Source organism: Diadema setosum, chromosome 7 (assembly GCF_964275005.1).
Source record: "Diadema setosum chromosome 7, eeDiaSeto1, whole genome shotgun sequence".
In the NCBI taxonomy this organism is placed as follows: domain Eukaryota; kingdom Metazoa; phylum Echinodermata; class Echinoidea; order Diadematoida; family Diadematidae; genus Diadema; species Diadema setosum.
In genome coordinates, this window is record NC_092691.1 from 7977663 (window position 1) to 7998354 (window position 20692).

At 38.1% G+C, this 20692-nt stretch overlaps 1 protein-coding gene and 1 non-coding gene across 2 annotated transcripts; both read right to left on the reverse strand.

Annotated features, from left to right (window-relative positions):
* Positions 1–6085: 6085 nt before the first annotated feature.
* Positions 6086–20422, reverse strand: LOC140230674 (uncharacterized). Its single transcript, XM_072310814.1, has 10 exons — positions 20418–20422; positions 19067–19303; positions 17375–17527; positions 15553–15704; positions 14373–14542; positions 12809–12963; positions 9438–9605; positions 7405–7513; positions 6344–6442; positions 6086–6268 (listed from the first exon to the last, which is right to left on the reverse strand). Exons 1-10 carry the CDS (start codon positions 20420–20422, stop codon positions 6086–6088), a joined length of 1431 nt encoding a protein of 476 aa, XP_072166915.1.
* Positions 13897–13999, reverse strand: LOC140231343 (Z30 small nucleolar RNA). Its single transcript, XR_011901436.1, has one exon. It is a non-coding gene; the product is annotated as a Z30 small nucleolar RNA (small nucleolar RNA).
* Positions 20423–20692: the final 270 nt, after the last annotated feature.

The window sequence follows — 20692 nt, forward strand, 5'->3', positions numbered from 1 at the left end:
GTCTAATTCCTTCAATAGATCAGCTATTTAAGTTTTGTCTGTGAATTGTTGTACCAAGGGTCTGACACCACTTTTAGTCTGGTGTTCTTTGGACACAAATATGTGTACTCTCAGTGATGAACATATGAACTTTCAGGTGTCACTTCTTATTCTAATTGACTAATTTGGTATACATGAAACAATAGAAGTTAAAAACTGCTTTATACTTTCACTCGGATTTCAGATCAAATTGCGTTGCCAGTGTGATGCTGAAATTTTGAATCATGGAGCACTCAAAATTACTTTCATGGTTTGGTATCAAATCTTGTAAATACATACAGAATGTATCATCATTTTCTATTCGCCTTTAATGATCTCTAATCATTCTAATAAAGTGTCAATTCATGGAAAGAATATTTATGTGTATATAGTATATATTTGTGCATCTTGCAGTATATCTACATTATGTATTTTACCTTCACATCGCTCAATGAAACGTAAAGGCAATCTCACAGAAATGTTCAGAATATTTTTTTTTTTTTTTTTTAACAAGGAATGTACACCCACTGTTTAGGGACACTCCTGCAGGAGCTAATTTCATATCCTTGCAACAGATTTTGTTTTGAGATTTTAAAAAAAATACATAACAAAAATAAAAAATTCTCATGTAACATCAATTCAAACATGTTTAGGTGTGGTTGACTCTAGCAAGGTAAGCTGTACATCATGCACATGCATTGTTTGTATCTTGAACAATACATTGTACTCTAAAACAGCATTGTATATTTCGCTTGTGATGTGTATTGTTTTTGTTTTTTATGTTGTGTGTTCTTTGTTCGCCATCTTCTCTTTTCATTACTTCTTCCATTTCTTTGAGTAATCATTCCAATTGTCAAACAGCTCAAATGTAGTGTACATGTGATGACTGTATTACATGTTACTGATCAATGAAGTCGAATGATTGTCACGTGTATGGATGAATGCATCTTTGTCAACCTGTCATTAAATTGGCAACATCCCATCTGTGAATTTCACAGCATATCTTATTGGAACAAGATTAATTGTATCTCATATACAAGCCATAGTAAATCTACCTGAAGAAAGAAATTTGAAAATAAGCACTTGCCAATTTGAGAGGAAGAGGAACTTCATTCTTTACCAATGTGTTGTCAATTTAAGAATATGCTGTAAAGTAACAAGGCTTTTGAAAATCATGCTACTAAAGTCATTACCTCTGCCAAGGAGATTTTGTTTTTGTTGGCATTGGTTTGTTCAACTGTTTGAAAAATAGCTCAGATAAGTTGTGACTGGATTCAAATTAAGCTTAAACGAAAGGTTGATAATGACACAATTTAAGGAACAGATGATTACATTTTGTAATGATCCGGGATTTTTTGTTTTGTTTTGGGGTTTTTTTAGAATATTTGAAGGATTTTGTTTATATTTTTGGCAGATATGGTCAATGAACTTTGGAGTTCAAGCTGTGCGTATTTGAGGTTTGCATACACCCACTAAAGCATGTGCTCCGCTCAGTGCGCCATGCACCAGGAGCTGATGATGTAAACACAAGGCTTCTTTAACTATAGCCACATTCACACATACAAAGTAGCGGGATAACCATCACGATCCATATCTCGAGATGTGTATCCCGCTAATTCGCATACTGTACATGTGAATCCCACTACAATGTACTGGGAAATTGGGTGATTTTCAGGATGCATGTATGGGTGGAAATGAGATTTACATTCTTCCTACATGGTGAGCAGTCTTTTGAGTTTGTCGACAACAGATCATACATCATGCATCATACCTACCAGTGCAATTAATACAGGACTGGTGCAACACTGGTCATGGACAGTGAAGACAATAGCTGTGTTAATGACCATCCAAGCCACCATAAATATTTATTTGTATGCAAGAGTCTTTATCAACATGTACAGATCATACACAATAAATGACACCATGTAGGCCTACAAAAGTGTCGCGTTCACACTACAATGTTTGTTTGCCATTATACCTTGGTTAAAGACCTGGATAGCATGGGGATTCATGGATTTGGAAGGCTGACCCGGCTCGGATGTATTCAAGAATCCCCATTTAAATAAATTGTGTACAGCTTTGCATCACAAATCTCTTTGTAATACACACAGAAGGCGACTGTTACCGATGAGTGTCGGCTTCGATGCACAACATATTCATTGACACATGGCTGACGAGCGCAATTGTGGTTTGGAATGTACATGTACCCCAGACAGTGCCGAATGACGACCATCCATGTTTCCCCACGATGCTGGGTCTTTAAACATTAACATACAAAGATGACAGCAGGCTGTCAGAATAGCAGGCTGTCAGAATAAAACTTTTAACACCACAGGAAGGGCCAACTAGATATACATGTACCCCAGACAGTGCCGAATGACGACCATCCATGTTTCCCCACGACACTGGGTCTTTAAACATTATTAAACATACAAAGATAACAGCAGGCTGTCAGAATAAAACTTTTAACACCACAGGAAGGGCCAACAAACGGCACTTCTATCTGGTGCTGGAAGCTACTGATAATTGTAGTGCAACCTCTATAAAACCAATAATACACTGTAGCTTTATTAAAACAACCTCGTACTGTATATGCTGTTATTTTCGTGTACAGATATTTTTGTGAATGATGAGGTCGAGGACATTTTCGCGAGATGTTTTTGCGACCTTGACACCGAGGCTATCGTAAGTGCACAAATGGCTGTCAGTTTTATATATTTTCGTGTGTTATAAAATTTACGATCCAACAGTGATTCACAAAAGTCGCGAAACTTAAACCATTGTGAAAATAACAGCTTATACAGTATCTAAAAATGTGTGTGTGTGTGTGTGTATATACAGAGTACACATACACACATCCCAACCCCAAATCTCTAAAAATACAATGTGTCCATGAATTGCCCATGCTTCCCTATAATTAGATTAAAAGAAGTGTTTCTCTATCAAAAGTGTAAAAATAACTTGCACAATAACATACATTTTGAATGTTTATGCACCCATTCAAATTGGGTTATCTCACACCAAAAAAAAAAATAGTTTACATAACAAGAAAAGCAACATCGACACCAGAAATGCATAGATAAAAAGCGTGACGTTATTTTCTGTGACAGATGCTCAGCAGTGTACAGTTTATATCATTTTTATTTTTATTTATTTTTTTTTTGGGGGGGGGGGGGGGGGGGCAAAGATCAGCATCTTTCAAAGCAGTTTAGTGTCTGCATCAGGACAAGAAAAGACAGTGAGTTCTGAGTTGCAAATGTGTCCCAGCACAAGAGGGTCAGTCACATCGTGATTTTTTTTTTACTTGAGGCACGTCCCAAGCATAGATTCACTGAGATTACACCATACACTTAAAGGGCAATATATCCAAAAATTTACTGAATATATGCAGACATACACAGACTTGTCCAACTACTAGAAATGTATTGCATACAAGGAACAAACTAAAATGAGAAAAAAAGATACAAGCAATGGAGTTATAACACAAAATGAACTGTAAGTTATACCTACAGAATAAGAAAAGTTGAAACCAATATGGGAGAATAGACATTTCAGTAATACGAAAAGTGTAACAGTCAGCACTACTACACATTACAACATAAAATTTTGATATGTGTGTTGTATTCTAGCTGTAAATTAAAACAGCACTTGCTTTCCAGTATATACTGCAGAAACATTTAATCCATCATGTTCAGCAAGCAAAAATGTGACAGTTCATTATCCTCGAACAACTCGCTCAAATAGAATATACAGTAAAGCCAGAGATATTTGCGGCATGAAATTTTTGCGAATTGGACCTGGTGGCCTCTTTCACTGCATGAAATTTTCACGAATTATCACTCCCGGCATTCAATGCACATAGTGTAGACAAAAACTTATCGCATGCATTTTAATTTTGCAAATCTTGGTTTGCAAAGTTCCTGAAATTAAAATACAATGTACATGAAAAAATTTCTGGTGTTACAGTAATTGCTCTTTGAGTGCAGTAGGTTGAGGGTACGCTTCAAAGTGCATCAACCTGTCTGTTTCAATGATATTGCAAATGCACGCTAAGACTCTGGTCAGCATATTTAACTGCTTTTATAAATCTAACTTCAAGCAGATTTTTTTTTCCAAAGATCATTTAGTACACAGGGTATTTGCCATACTAAGTACAGGAATGCAACATACACAAAAAAAAAACACAACAAACAAACAAACACAAACAAACAACAAACAAACAAAATCAAAAATAAACACTGCAATGTACAACAAATCAAAACAAAACACAAATCCACTGATACAGTGCAGTAAACTTGCCGAAGCACTGGACAAAGCAAAACAAAAATTGTTGCGGAGTCTTATCATAATTTGATGACCTCATAAACATCTCAAGAGATTCAGTTTTTAGGAAATTCCAACCATGAATAACTTTCTAAATCAATTATAAATTACAAGAGAGAATAAACAGGATAGAAAGGGAAATAATAGTTATATTAATGCCTTTTTTCCCCCTTAGCTTTTAACTAGGAAATAAAGGGGATGGGGGAGTGGGTGTGGGAGGAGGTATAGGTTTTGTTTTGTGTTGTTTTTTATCTTTTTAATACAATATGAATAAAAAAATACCAAATTTGATGGGAAGGTTCACATTGATAGGACAATACTAAAATTGGTCACTGACATGGCAATAGTGAAATGCACCAACCTTCACATAAATATATGAATGTCATATTTCTGATAGAGGACAATACATGTCAAAAATATTTATAACTGAATATCATAACAACATCACAAGAAAAAAAAAACTGTGTCCATCAAATATGCATGCCTAGCTTGTTTTTCATCAAACAGCATGAAAAACATTTCATCTATCTCTGCAGCTCTCTGAGGACTTCAGGAATTAAAAAAAAAAAAAAAAAAAAATCCATTGCCACTAGTCATTATTTTTCAAACAAAACATTTACAAGTATACCTTATATTGACACAACAAAGAAAAAAAAATCCAAATATAGAATCACACGCTACCATTGCACAGTTTCACACTTAACTCTTCCTAGAAATGGGCAGCCAAGCAGTATTAATTGTAACATTCAAGGCTTCTAAAGACCATCCCAGAACAGAGGCAGAAATGTATGCAATTTAGAAAGACTTCTCAAGAAATGACTTCTTCCGGTCTCTCAGCTATGCATGCGTGTAGAGTACTGTAAAGTTTAGAGGCATTTTGCTCTCCATATCTGAGATGTATCTGCAGTGATAATAAATCTAGCCAGAGTACATGTACTACAGTCCTTAACCCGTTGAGGACGAGTCCCGAGTATACTCGGGCAGGTGTCTATGGGAAATGCGTGTTGTAGCAAAATCAGTCCGTCCTCAACGGGTTAACTTTAAAAAAAACAAAAAAAAAATACAGGAACAAGCATAATTTCAGTCAGTGTTTTTGACACACTGAAAAGACCCCCCAAAAAAATGTTACATGCTCATACTGAGGTCAAAGTCAAGTCACAATATTGATGTGGCTACTGACTGCACACAATGTCAACAGAATTGAAATATTGCAACCTCAAGAGGATAACTGCATTACTGGGAAACATTTTTATCACATTGCTGCTTGGTAATACTGAAATTTCCATGTTATTACCGGGTATCTCATCACATGAGGGATAGAACTAAAAGAATATACAGTCAAACCTGTCTATAGCGGCCACCCTAGGGAAACAAAGAGAGTGGCAGCTATAAACAGGTGGCCACTACAGACAGGTGGCTGCTAAGGCAGGTTTGACTGTAAAAGGAATGGGACCTGCAAAATTACCTTGCTATATCAGGCAACACTATGTCCAAATTGAAAAGATCCTTCAAATATTGGCAGGAATGTTGGAAGCAACACAAGTCCTGCATCATCCTCAAGTGAGGTGGAAAGAAAAAGAAAAGGTGCGTGCAAAAACTGCATATTTGTTTTACAGACATTTGACCTGCAAATTCAAATGCCATTATGAAAAAAAAAAAAACCCTCGCCTGCTGTTTCTTGGAATGTGTGTGTGCCACAATGACTGAGGGTGCAAAATTTTCCTTGTCATTTTCAGTGCATCTGTCATAACTCCACACGCCCATCACGTCCAACATTTTCCCCATGGATATCATCCATCTGATCTCCTTGTCGCTCCTCGGGCTTTTCTCCTCTCCGACTCTCCTCCCTTTCTTCATCGTCATCCTCATCATCATCATCGTCATCGTCATCGTCGTCGTCATCATCATCATCCTCATCTTCCTCATCATTATCACCATCACCATCATCATCATCATCACCCTCTTCATCACCTTGGATTCCTAGCTCTCCATCCTCGTTCACTTCAAAGCCCACTGATGTCAAAGCCTGGAAGAATTCATTTGCGTAGAGCTCCGTAAGAGTCAGGAAGCCATCTCCATCAGTGTCCAGTAAATGGAACAGCTGCAAGACAACAAAGTACAAAGTGACAAAAATTCCTCAAAACTAAATTCTGTTATACATATTATCATCTTTGATATGCAGGCTTTCAAAGTTGCTGAGCAATATTGCTGAGCAATATTGATATCAGGATACATACACGTGTGTATCTGTATCCTCGTTTGATCATATAGGTGCATTTATTTGCAATTGCCCACATTTGGACATCTTCCTTTTTTGCTCTGATAATGTCTGATTTCATATTCAAAGTGAGAGCCATAAAGAGCATTTCTTTTTCTGAGAGAAAACCAAAACTTGTAAATTAGACATTCACAGACACCTCTCCATAATGTCAGAATTTGCATACTGGACAAAGGAATAATCTCTTTGCAGGTTAATGTAAAATGTATGACACCTTTGGAGGGGAATCGATTCCAAATATGTATGTGGATTGAGTAAATGCACCAATACTATTAGAATGCATCAGCAAAGTTTGAAGAAAATCAGTCAATCCATCAATAATTTATGAATTTCTAAAGATTTGTTCCTTATCGCTGGATATGAAGACATTTTGTGACATTACGCATGGACAATGACGCAGAGAAAATATAAAGAGAATTTCACAAAATTTAATTTGATATGACACGTATACCCTCAACTTGTACATGGTAATGGTAATATTATTCCTAATTTTCTAAAAACAAGCAAGTCAACGGCTCTTTCATTATGCTCAGAATAGTGAAATATGTTGAATTCTTCAATTTTTTTTTCTTATACCGCTGTCCATGCATGACGGCACAAACTGCAGTAGTCTTCTTATCCAGGGACAACGGTACATAAACTTTATAAATTCAGACATTTTGAATGGATTGCTCAATTTTCCTAAAACTTTGCTAATGTATTCCAACTAATATACTGTATTTGCATTCCTCTCGATCCACATACATATTTGGGGTTCATGCTTCCTCTAATCTTTGTCTTCTTACCTGGGGGATTTTCTCCTGAATAGGCCCCTGGAAAAGGGCGTCAAGTTCTGTGAGCTGTGCAAGACCTATGGAGCCCTCATTTGACTGGATCTCGACAGCAATATCTGATCTGTAACAAGCCAAGGTATAGGCATGCAAAAACTATGTTTGGAGATCCACTTCACTGGGAATGGGTAATATCAACATTCCACAATTTCACTGAATGCATCTAAACTGTAGACTTACACAGTTCAGACAAAGACTGGGAATTTGAGACAGCTCAAGTAATAATCTCCCTTTAATAAAAAGAGTAGATGTTTTCAAAACTGGTCCTTTCAAGTGCTCTACATCCAAAGGAATTGACTGGTAACATTGGTTCAGGAAGGGCGCTGCATTTCTAAAAAGGGGGGGTGGGCAGTTTATATTTCTGGTGTCACTTCTGGGTATCATCAGCTGACAAGCAAAAAAAAAACTAGAAATGTCGCTATGGCGACTGATGCCTCCGCCATAATGCATGATTCTCCCAATAGGCGTATAGTACAATGTCTTCACAATGTGTAATCCATGACAGTTTCACATAACTGGCAAAATATTGAAATGACAGGTCTGTCAGAAATGTCTTGATCTGGGTTTGCTATAATTTTTTTAAGAGTGCAGGTACACATATTTGGGGAATTGAGAATTTTTACTTGAATTCTGATGGACCTTTTTATTAGTTTATGCATTGAGTAATTTCCAAGGTATGAAGAAAGAGTGTAATGATGGTACAAAATATATATATATATATATATTTTTTTTTTTTTTTTGGGGGGGGGGGGATTGAAACCTGGCCTTTGACCCTAAACCTCTGACCTTTGACCTTCTGGCTGGAAATTTCCCGGAGAATCTCCATTGGGTAATGCATGTATTAAGTTTTGAAACTAATAATGCAAGCATTGCATATACTAGTATATGAGGGACATAATAAAATTTTGAGGAGTTGACCTTGACCTTTGACCCCTGACTATTGACCCATCACCCCTAAATTCCCTAGATAATCCCTGCCAGTCAGTACATAAACCAAGTTCCACGAAGATACATTGAACCATTTGCGAGAAAAGTGATATTGCAACATTTTCACCTCACCTATGACCTTATGACATGAAACTCTCTCTGGAGAATCTTTACGCAGTAGTACATGTCCACACCAAGTTTCAAGAAAATACCTTTGGGGCATTGCATAGATATGGGGGAAATTGCAACATTTGTAGCATTTGAACTTGACCTTTTGACCTTTGACCTCTTGCCAATGTCACTAAAATCTACTCAACTAATTGTCCCATCATACATCATCCTTGGACCAAGTTTGGTGAAAGCTGCTTCATCCAGTTTTGAGTTATCACGTAAACAGATAAATTTTAGGATTTGACCTTGATCTTTGACCTTTGACCTCTGTCCGATTTCACTGAAAAACTAATCAAGTAATTGTTTTATCATACATCATCCTCCAACAAAGTTTGGTGAAATTTGCTTGATGCAGTCTTGAGTTATCGCGTAAACGGATACAATTTCATGATTTGACCTTGACCTTGACCTTTGACCTTTAGCTGATTTCACCCAAAATTTAATCAAATAATTGCCCCATCATACTTCATACTTGGACCAAGTTTGGTAAAATTCCAGTAAATATTACTCAAGTTATCGCGTAAACGAAAGCGGACGTACGTACAGACGGACGGACAACCCGAAAACATAATGCCTCCGGCACCACTTCGTGGCAGAGGCATAAAAAAGAAAAAGGCCTTCAGAGCAGATTTTCTGGTGCCACTTCTGGGTTTTATCAGCTGACAGTTTTCCTCCTCTGATATGAAATTAAAACTGTTTCATTTGTAATGAAGCTTTAAAGAGTATGTTTGCATGCACTCTTATCAAATTTATGTTATGCAAGCTCATGACAATCAGCACTATTGTTAAATTCTCCCAAGTTATGAGAAAGGAAAGTACGTGTGTTCAACATGCAAGTATCAGTAGGTAGATTTAGGGAGTGTCTGCAGGGAAGGGCAGGTTTAGGCTACCTGAGGGGTTCGAGCCGATGCCCTCTCGTTTCCACTTTGCTCAGCGGGAGGTAGTCTGGCAGCTGCGATAAGTCTCCCGGGCAATCGCTGCTGTTGAACCACACCTGGTGGACAAACCAGACATTGATGGCCAGGTTGCGACCGGACGAGCGCACCGAATGAAACCACCTGTAGCGATCAACCAAACACAGAATACAACCAGCAATGGCAATTGACTACAGACAGACAGACACTACTGCGCAGAATACGACTGGTACAGTAAATTTAAAGTGGAAATTTTTGCAGTGTTGAAATTTTCGTGCATATCGCGCAACCAGAAGCTAGCGCGAAACTAAAAGCATGCAAATATTTTTGCTTGCCACATGTTCTAGTAGTTGATGTCTTGATTTCAGGGACTTAAAAACACGCAAAACTTTTCTTATGCGGCCAAGCGCAAAAAATTAGTCATGTGAAAATATCCACTTTTACAGTATCAACAGGCATGAATGCTACAGATATGTTAAAGATAAAATCTCATTTTGCTTTTTTTCAGTGGATGACTATCAGTCCTAAAAAAAGAAGAATCCTAACAAAACTGGTTGACACCTTTAAAGGGAAGATAAACCCAAAGAGCAATGTGGATTGAGTGAAAGCAGCAACATTAGTAGAAAACATCGGTGAAAGTTTGAGGAAAATCGGACAATCGATGCAAAAGTTATGAATTTTTACAGTTTTAGTGTTGGAACCGCTGGATGAGGAGACTACTAGAGGTTATGACGTATGAGTGGACAACAATACAAAGAAAATATAAAGGAAATTCAACAAAAATTCATTTTTCTAGCATTATGAAAGAACACTTGACTAACCGCTTTCAGAAAGCAGGGGAAATAATTGCTACCCTTAACATATGTCAGTATCAAGTTGACGGAATTTGTAATTTTCATGAAAAATTGATTTTTGTAGCATTTTCTTTACATTTTCTTTGTATTGTTGTCCACTCATACGTCATAACTTCTAGTAGTCTCCTCATCCAGCGGTTCCAACACCAAAACTTTAAAAATTCATAACTTTTGCATCGATTGTCCGATTTTCTTCAAACTTTCACTGATGCGTTCTACTAATGTTGCTGCTTTCACTCAATCCACATTGCTCTTAGGGTTTATCTTCCCTTTAATATGTAGCACCATACTCTTATTGACAGCTTGCAAAGCTACACTGTAAACTCAATGCCACTCCACTAATTCCCCTTAACACTTAACCATAATGTAGGTTTGATGAACTCGAGGACATGCAACAATGTACCAAAAGGCCACTGTGTTACACTGGGAATTAGCAGGATTTTGCATAATCTTTATTCATCCATCAATCGGCCTTGGGATTTTTGTGTCTGTCACTAAAATGAGACACTGTAAGGCTTCACATGTATTTCTTCGGGAAAAATGCGGGGCTTTACATAATTTTCGTTCACTTCCAAGCCTATTTAATCGACACAACCGGACATTGCCTAATCATCTATTTCCTTGCAACTGATTAAAATACTATTTCCAGACCACTATGGCTACAGCACATTCAGTTTGAATACATAATTTTTAATGAATTCCTTACTTTGTCTGCAGGATCAATGTTTTGAGTACTGTATAGCTAGGCACTTTACTCCTCTATCTCTTTAAATACCAAGAGCTCTCCAAGGTAAGTACACTATTTAATGTCTTTGGTCAGAGCAGAATGTATGTTGCTTCACAGCAGACTGTTAAACCCTATTTTAACTGGGCTATTTGAGACCAAGTTTTTACTGAGGGGGTCAATTTGACCGCCCACCCCCCCCCCCCCCACTTCATATCTCAGCCCCTGATTGCGCGATTGCTGCAAAATTTTGCCCAAACATAGAGCCAGATATCAACTACAAGATTATATGGTTATACAAGAGAAAAATATTGATTTTCTATTTCAAATCAATTCATTATGCAAATTTATGCATGTAATCATATTTTCACCTGTAACTCCATTAAAAAGGCTGAAGGAGTATTAATTCTTTGTGTCAGAATTCCTCAAGACATATTAAATAATTTTCTTGCAAAGAAATGACCCAATCCAAAATAATTTCTTTTGTTTCTTATTGTTTTGATAATTTATGTATTCTATTGTTTTTTGACCTTTTGTTTTCTATTGTTTGTTTGTTTTTTGCAAAAATTTGTTGCAGACCATTTTCAAGCTTATCTGCAATTGAATTAATTAATTTCAATGATAAAGAGTTGAAATAATCAAATTTACATCAATTTATCACTGGATTTGCACACAAAATTACAAACTTAAGCTGTTTTCGGGCTAACATGCATATATATACAAAACATTATGTAACTTCAGAACAGTGTACCCGGACGTCGCAAATTTGGTCTCAAAATATGCCGGAGACTTCCAAGAAAAAAGTCATGAAATGGCGCGGCAAAATCTTTGCGCGTTGCCGAATAATTGCGCGAAATGTTGCACATCAAGTATGCTTCATAAACAGTAAATTGTACAACAAGATGTGCATCAAAACAGTTGCATGCCAACTGGCCACTTAATTTATATTGATGAATCCAATGGCGACCTTCATTGAGCTATTCAACCAACCTCTTCCTTTTGAATTCATTCAAATCTTGAAAATCCATATTGCACAATTTGGTGCAGCTTAGTTGCAAGAGCCTCTTGTTGCTTGATGAAGGTGAGAGGAGAGGGGAAACACCAACAAAATACAGTAGACTCCCGTTATAACAAAGTCCTCGGGTCCACCAGTTTTATTTCGTTATATCGAAATTTTGTTAAAACCGAACAAATAAACAATAAAAATACATAAAATGGTTAACGTTAAGGCCCAAACTTTTACTTCGTTATAACCGGAATTTCATTATACTGTGAAACACGATATTTTCGCGGCATGAAATTTTCGGGAATTGCAGCTGACAGCCTTTTTGGCGGCATGGAATTTTCGCAAATTGCCTCCAACATTCAATGCGCATAGTGTAGACAAGAACTTTCATGTGCATTTTAATTTTGTGAATCTTGGTTCTTGCGAAATTCGCTGAATTAAAATTCACACGAACATTCCTCGTTTTACAGCAACCGTGTTCGTTAAAACGGTAGTGCATTGTAACAGAAAACCACTGACTGTCACAAGGGTGTGCATAAAACTGAATACACTAGTAACCTAGTCTCTTTCAAATACGCAAGATCATAGCCCTTTGTCATATAATCACGGATATACAGAAACAGGCCCACTGAGGGTCACACACAACGCAAGGTACAAATTAAACATCAATTACTACATCCTCGTTTCTATTTTTCACTCCACCCAACCCCCCCCCCCCCCCCCCCGATCACATAATTAAGATAAACAGAGAAAAAAGGTTTACCTGTATGGAATGAAAAGGCAGTCTCCTCTCTCTAATGTCACGTGGTACCACGGCACTTTCGCCAGACCAGGGTACTTTTGGAAGTCCACTCTGTCAACGTCGACGCCAGAGAAGCTTCCCTCAGGGTGGTCAATATGTACGTTGTTCTTTTCCCTCTGCGTTCAAGGGAAGGTAAACAGAGATGAGTGTGTGTTTGTCATCGGATAAATATTGACGAGGACATTGTTGAGTGTCTGATCACATTCAAATGTGCCAAGAAAGGTGAGCATGATCATCTGTCATTGACAATGTCAACATCTTTTTCTTTTTTTTGCAAGCTATCTTTGAATAGAATACTACAAATTTCCACTAGAATTTCACATGGTGAAACGTACTCATCGCCTAAAGATTTCCACAGCCATGCAGACGACTCTGTGAAGGACTCAAATTGACTCCTGAGTGAGCCAAGCAACTTTATTTTTCAAGGTGACACGCAAGATTGCTACCTTATGTTTCTCATGCATGTTTGCAGACCTCTTTTCCAGTTCAAATAGAAAAGGACTATTATGTCAGTATTTTGTACAGTTTTGCTTTTTACCACCTACACATGAAGACTACTCATAAGCAGTTTGATAATGTTTGAACTCATTATCACAGGGCCCTCAATAAGTCTGACAAAATAAATACAGTGACTCTTTTGTATACAGCCACACACTTGATAAAATCATCATCTCCATTTTAAATTAACCACCAAGTACCTTAACTTGTAGAGAAATTAATGTGAATAAAACAAAAAAATAAAACGGAAGTCAAAGGATGAATCAGATGTAAAGTGAAAGACTTTAGAATGGACAACACCAGTGAACAACCAGTTGTCCTGCTGCTGCTGGTAGTGTTGTCTTCATATCAATGGTTTTTCCTCACTCTCATTCTTCAAATGAATTTTCTATTCCCAACGCTATAAGATACTAAATGCTTTCAAAAGCACTTTGTGTATAAGACAATATTAGAGATTTATCAAAAAGTTCCTTTCTTTTCTTTTTGACACATAGCTCTCATTGAGCTGCATGGTGTTCAAACTAAGTACTGCATAGCAATGTTTGTGAGGACAGCTCAGAGAGAAGATTAAGAATGGTCATGCCCCGATCAAAGCCATTGAAGTGTTGACACTCGGCAGTATCGGGTCTGGCATTGACTTCAATCATCATCGCTGTCGTCGTCTCGGGCGGCAGGTTCCAGTGGCTCATATAGTCAGAAAAATCCCATTCCTGCCCAAACAATCTTTTATACAGAGCAAGTCTAGAAAATTCTGGAATCTCATTGGTCAAAAGTTGTGCATCAGTTTTTACTAGCATTCTCAGACCTGTGCATTATTTGTACACTGACATACTCTCCAAGAAAAACAGTTGGGGGAGTCCATTAGGAACTTCCAAAATAAATTTGCAACTTTAACTTTTCCATTTCACATCAAAGATTTTTCCAAGCTGGTGTTCATGACCCTACTATTATAAGTTGCTTAGCATCAGTGAGGAAAGGCGAGAATAGCATCCCTCCATGGCAGTTAGGTTTGCTGCATCTTCTTTACCTTGTCCACTAAGAAGACATCTTTCCTGCCGTCCATCACACAGTTGATGTTGTCCAGGCTGTCAAAGTGGAGCACAGACTTGGTCCCCCCGCTGCTGTACCAGAGAATCGTGTCCACCAGCACGTCGGTGAAGCCGCCACAAAGCAGGCATCGCAGAAGACAAAAATCATCTAGAAACACAAGATTTTCCTTTTTCGTCTCTCAAAGTGACAAACATGAACTACTGTACATATACCAATATTTAGCGAGTCTAATTTTTCGCGAATAGGGACTTCCTGCTGATTTCGCACATGGTTGAATTCACTATCATGGAGTATGGTACTGAACGGAGAAATGTATGCATGTACGTCACATTCATGTTGGGATCAGAGTCAATATTTTTGTGTGTTTTTAAATTTGCGAATAGCACCTGATTCGCGAAATATGCTAAAATAAAATATAAAATATTGTTATGTTAGTGATCTCAACCCAACAGTATAATGCTCATAAATCAAATGAATCCTGTAATTTACACCTTTCTCTCTCTCTGATTACGGAACCAAATGGTATAATGCTAATGCCCTGCCACTAAAGTGGTGGCACAGGCAGCACATGCATGTGCAGCTCAGCAGCAGCAGCACCAACAACACTGGTAGTGCACTGTCTATGCATTGTAAGTTCATGGATGAAAATAAGTTATCATTGTTACGAGTTGGTGGATGGAAACTGACTTCTCACTTTCCAAAATTATAACAACATTTTCGGAAAAATTATCAAAAATTATTATTGTTCATAATATTGTTCATTAACAGTGAAACAGCTCCTAACTTCTGAGTTCTGACCTACCCCCAAACTGTCTCTAAGATAAATTGAATTGAAATTAGGATTTTATTTCAGCACTAAGTAAAACAGGACCGTGGGGCCTCTTTAATAAAGATTAAGCATAAGTTGCCATCAATCGAACTTTGCAATTGATCATGGACGCAGGTAGCACTCAATCTACTGAAAGTTATGCTTGATTTTTCTCGAAATCAAGCGTAAGTGTCTTAATGAAACAGGACTTATGCTCAATATTGAACTTACGCTCAATTCACTGAGTTACGCTCAATAAATCGAGCGTAAGTTATTGATCGTAAGACTAATCACAACTCTTTATGAAACAGACCCCAAGTCTCATCCTTCTATCATTATTCTTCCTCACCTCCCATCTCTTCAGGAACATCCGTCACCAGGTAGACATCATCTTCCCGGTAGCTCTTGATAAATTTGGAGAGGGGCATCCGCCACAGGTCCTTGGAACGGTTCTCTTTCTTCCCCTCCTCCACCTCAACGATCAGATCGCCGTAGCTATCACTGCACAGCAAAGGAAAGGAGTTTAAAGGAACAATAGTTACGTTCAGACGGTGATCCCTAACCTTGAGGATAGCTGTCCTCAAGGATAGGGTCATATTTAATAGGCACTGTGTCAACGCACCCGTTGATAGCTATCTTGAAGTTAACAAGAAGATAACTATCCACAAGATATCTCAGGGTTAGCGCTGTATCAACGAGCTGCAGGGGGTCCCCACTCCTAGTTAGGCACCAAGTGGACAGAACTTGTTGATAGGAACTTGTAGATACCAGGTAAGTGTAGTTACGGTGACAGTGAGCCTATCCTCAAGGGTAAGCTTCGTCGTGTGAACGCACGTCGTAGTTTGGGGGCCAGAGCCTATCCTCGAGGATAGCTATCCTTGAGGTTAGGGATCACCGTCTTAACGTAACTAATGCAATGCAACTGCACGTTGACTTGTTACTATCACAATTAACAATAGACATTGTGGGGAAACATGGAAGTTATGCTTAGTCTAGTTGTTCTTGGTACCGTACAAGTGATTGGCAGATGATGACATAATATAGGTTGGAAGGTTTTGTGTGGGCTTAGCTAGGTAATCTGAGGAAAATAGTTGAAAAATAATTATAAAATATATGGCACATATTTTGATACTCTCTTGGCCACATAAGTGACAGGGTATTATGAATCAATTACAAGTCAACGTCCATTGCACTGCATCATAGATTCCCTTCAAGGTCAGGAAGAGAAGTTAAAGAAAATCTGTTGCAAACAGCAGACAAGAATTTAAGCCAAAACATGGCACATTTATGCCACAACATTACTCAATATTTACATCACAAATCACTCTGCAGATTTGTACACATAAGTAAACCATGCTACATACATATTGTATGTACAATATACATGATTGCATTGCAACAAATAAACATAATCGGTATACACAGACATTCATATTATGTGTGGAGTCTATACAAACTGTCTATGGAAAGCTACATGTATATCCACACATCAATAACAGTTGCATAAGTTTCTGTGTGTGGGCATAACAAATGCCATCAGATCATATTGAAGCCATGATCCCTGTGCACACTGAAACATAAAAATGAGGAATTTCACACCACTTAAAGTTGCACTGTTTCTGTTGCTGAAACATTTACTATTGAGATACAATTTTTTTTTCATATTGTCTAACATTAATGAGTGTGGTTATGATGGTAAAATGGTTTAATCAGCAGGTCAACATTCATGAAATTGAATGAAGCAGCAAGCATGGCAAACATCTGTGAAGCTAGTCTTCACATTCTTAATCACACTCACACTAAAACAATGCAAGAGTGATCTAAGAGGTCTCTAGATTGGTATGCCTTGGATTTCATCTCAATGCCAGTACATTTAATTTGCCTAGACCATGTGGGCTTGTTGCAGTTAATGGAGTAATCAGAAGACTTCTCGACAACATGACCATTTCAGATCTTATCTCCACTTCACCATGCAGTGAGCATGAATAGAAACGGCATCTTTCCTGGCTGTCTTCAAGAGAGTTAAACAGAATGCTACCTGATACAGCTGTGCCTCCGAAGCTTTACAAGAGCACTTTCACATGCATTGTCACATGCACTGCATGAAATCCTGCTAAGACAATCCTTATTTTGGAGTGTGAATGGGGTCAATGGCTTATTGCCCTGCACACCTGAGGTATTCATCTGTCCACAGCCGATACGAGGCCATCTCTTTAGCAGCACCCTTGAACACCACTGGCCTCCCAGCTTCCACATAGCGGCTGAAGAAGTCTGGGGGATTGGGAACTCTCTCCAGAACGTCAACACCGGGTATCTCTGGAGGCCTGTGAGATGAAGGATTGCCATTGGCAAAGGAAATGTGAGTCACATCATTTTCTTCATATCTGCATTGGGATACACATTTCACATTAAACTTGGTTAAATATAGACTTATAAAGGTTCTCTAGCTGTCTCCTTTGAATACCAGCTTGATGTCAGCCTCTGTAGCATTTTTTTGCAGTGTTCTTTTTGCCTCCGCCAAGGGAGGTTATGTTTTCATTACCATTGGTTTGTTTACTTGTTTGTCCGTGTGCAAAATATGTAACTCAAAAAGTTGTGGACGGATTTGGATGAAACTTGCAGGAAAAGTTGAGAATGATGCATAAAACAGATCATTAAATTTTGGTAGTGATTCAGACATTTTCATGGATTTTATAAAAAAATTTTCAATACAACTGTATTTTGGCCAGTAGGGTCAATGAACTTTGGGGTTCAAGCTGCACATTTTTTAGGTTTTCATATGTGCACTAAAGTGCATGTTCTAGTTTCTGTTTCTGCTAGGGCTAGGCACACCACACAGCTGAGGGTTTATGACATAACAAAGGCTGAACTATATTGGGAAATCCAGCGATTTTTCAGCACGCATACACATAGTTGGAAATCACTGATCTCCATGGAAGAGCAAGATCATGGGTGGAAAGAAGCTGCTTGGTGTGGTGGAGGTATGCGTTCTAAGAGTGTTTTTTTTTTTTAGTTTTTACTTTTTAATATAACCTTTCTGCAAAGTTTTTAAAATGACAGTGTGAAGTAATTAGTAGTTCAAAATACAGTGTAGCATCTTCTTTGTTTTTAAAAGTCCATTAATGTCCAACTGGTGATTGAGGATTCTCACTAAGGATGCACAACTACACTTCTCTGGTCAGGTATAGTTTTCTAAATTTAACAAAAAGCCTTCAGTATCACGCAAATTTGATTTTCTGTGAAGTCATTGCAAGTATGAGTCTTGCAGGTCAATCTCAGCTTTTGGTAGTACAAACATTTGGAAAAAAAAAAAACAAGTTGAAATTTACTGACTGCATATCATCAAGACCGCATAAATATGTTCAGCTCCCCTTTAAAAAATACTTTCTATCATGTTAAAATCCACAAGCTTCAATACCCCTCAAAGAAGAAGAATAGGAATGAGTATTATAAAGCCAGTAACTTCCAACCTCTGCATTGCAGCCTCTAATACATGTAAATCTCATTCTTCTTACCAAGTATCACATCAACTTGGAGCCTTATTATTGAATCAGGCTTATGAAAACCATACTATGAAAGCTACCATGACCTCCTAGAAGGGTCTACACCTATCTAGCATCATCTGTGTATCATGCTAACAGACTATGGGCTATCTTTCTTTCTTTTATCTTCTTTTTTTTTTCATCACACAGAAGTGATTCAAGTTCAGTGATCTCACTTTCTCCCTCTCTGTCTATCACTTGTTTAAGTTTTTAAATCATGGGTTAGGAATGGCAGTAACTTTCAGCAAGATTCCTTACTTCCCCCTCAACCCCCTACCCCTAACCCCAAACCCACCCCACCCCTTTTCCAAATTTTCTCACCTGTGTGAACCCAGAGGTTTGAGATGTCCCGGAGGTTGAACTACATCCAGCGACTCACGATCCCTGTGAGGAGCATCTTGCAAATCAGCACCATCGTCCTTTGGGGGCTCATTGACCTCTGAGTATGTCATCCCTACTAGAGCATTGAGGCACATGATGAAGACGAGTAGGCACGTTGCCCACTGGGCAGTGACTGCCCTCATGGCTTCCATGGTCTCCAGGACAAGGTAAGGGGGCCTGAAAAACAAAAAAGGTAAACAAAAAAAAAAAGTAGTTCATCTGGTAAAACGTGATGCAACATATGACATACAGTGTACAATCAGAAAGAGTGACGCATGCTCACAAGTTTAACAAACCGTACGGCCTACATACTGCATATTGATGATCAATGCTTTTAATATTCTAACATGTATGCATTCAAGTATTTTGCTGACACCATAGGAGAAGCACTGATATGGAAATATCCAAAAGTGCTATTTCTACGTGATGGAGGTATATACGCTTTGAAATATTTCATTTCCAAAGCAACTAGATAGATGATGGTGATATATGATATTTTTTTCTTTCTCTTTTTTTTCTTTAACTCTCATTTGTTGCCCAGGTGAAATCCGGTGGACAGTAATTGTGTGTGCACAGTGCATAGTGTAAATTCTTCACAGGCAGTGGAATGCATATACACTGGCCAGAAAATAACAATTTCTCTGCATGTGTGTTGCCATGGTGACAAACTGTTACACAAGCAAGCAGATAGATTGGTAAATTGGTAAATGAACTACCGTTAAAAATGATAAATAGGCCTACACGTTTACTGCTACTACTCGAACTAGTGAGGTTGGGTGTCCAACACATCAACACCCTAATGTTTCTCTATCAATAGAAACTTCAGATGCCTCACAATTTGCCCGAAATTTTACTCACGTGTCAAGAAAATACTCTGAATTCACAAGCGCACATTAAAAAGTGATTTGCTGTACATGCTCCAAGATAACTGCTTCGCACGCATGGGGTATTTTTGCCACACTCAGTTGCGGCAGTCAATCATTTAGTCAACTCAGTCAATTATGTACATGGTGTGGTGAATCGTTTTATGTGTGTAAAAACACAAGTAAACAAGCGTAACTCAAAATGTACAAAACGTAACTGTCTCTGCAGCCAGTCTGTAGCTTGAACCTTGAAAGGATAATCCCTGCATAATTGCAGCAGCTCGTGCAAAGCTAAACTGGGATGAACTGTGCAATGACAACATTGGCAGACAGTGCTTGAAAGTGCTATAGTGTAGAACACACTCATTCTAGCTATTCACAATAAAACGGCATGTGCGTGCAGATAAAAATCAGGCTGCACGGCTCACAGCATTTTGGACCCTACAGGAGGCTACAACCTTCTGATGATTGGCAGGGCAGCCTTCTGGAAGGTATCAACAGTAGATGCAGTGACAGCATTGTTTGGTAGGTGGTTCCAGATCCATACAGTATGTGGATAAATTAAAAGGAATATTTGTATGGGTCAATTGAAGTTTCTGGTGTCATGTACAAGTGTATTTGAATTTGTGATCAAGTCTGCCTATAGGGGCTGGAAAGATGAATGGTGGAAGTGAGATGTTGCCAAGGTTGTAGTAGAATTTGT

What these genes read in the sequence shown, in the direction of transcription:
- LOC140230674 (XM_072310814.1), bottom strand. An exon ending in AAACCTCTGGGTTCACACAG is followed by an intron (nt 17,528 to 19,066) that starts GTGAGAAAATTT and finishes TTCATCTCACAG; the next exon opens with GCCTCCAGAGATACCCGGTG. An exon ending in ATGTCTTCTTAGTGGACAAG is followed by an intron (nt 12,964 to 14,372) that starts GTAAAGAAGATG and finishes CCTTGAACGCAG; the next exon opens with AGGGAAAAGAACAACGTACA.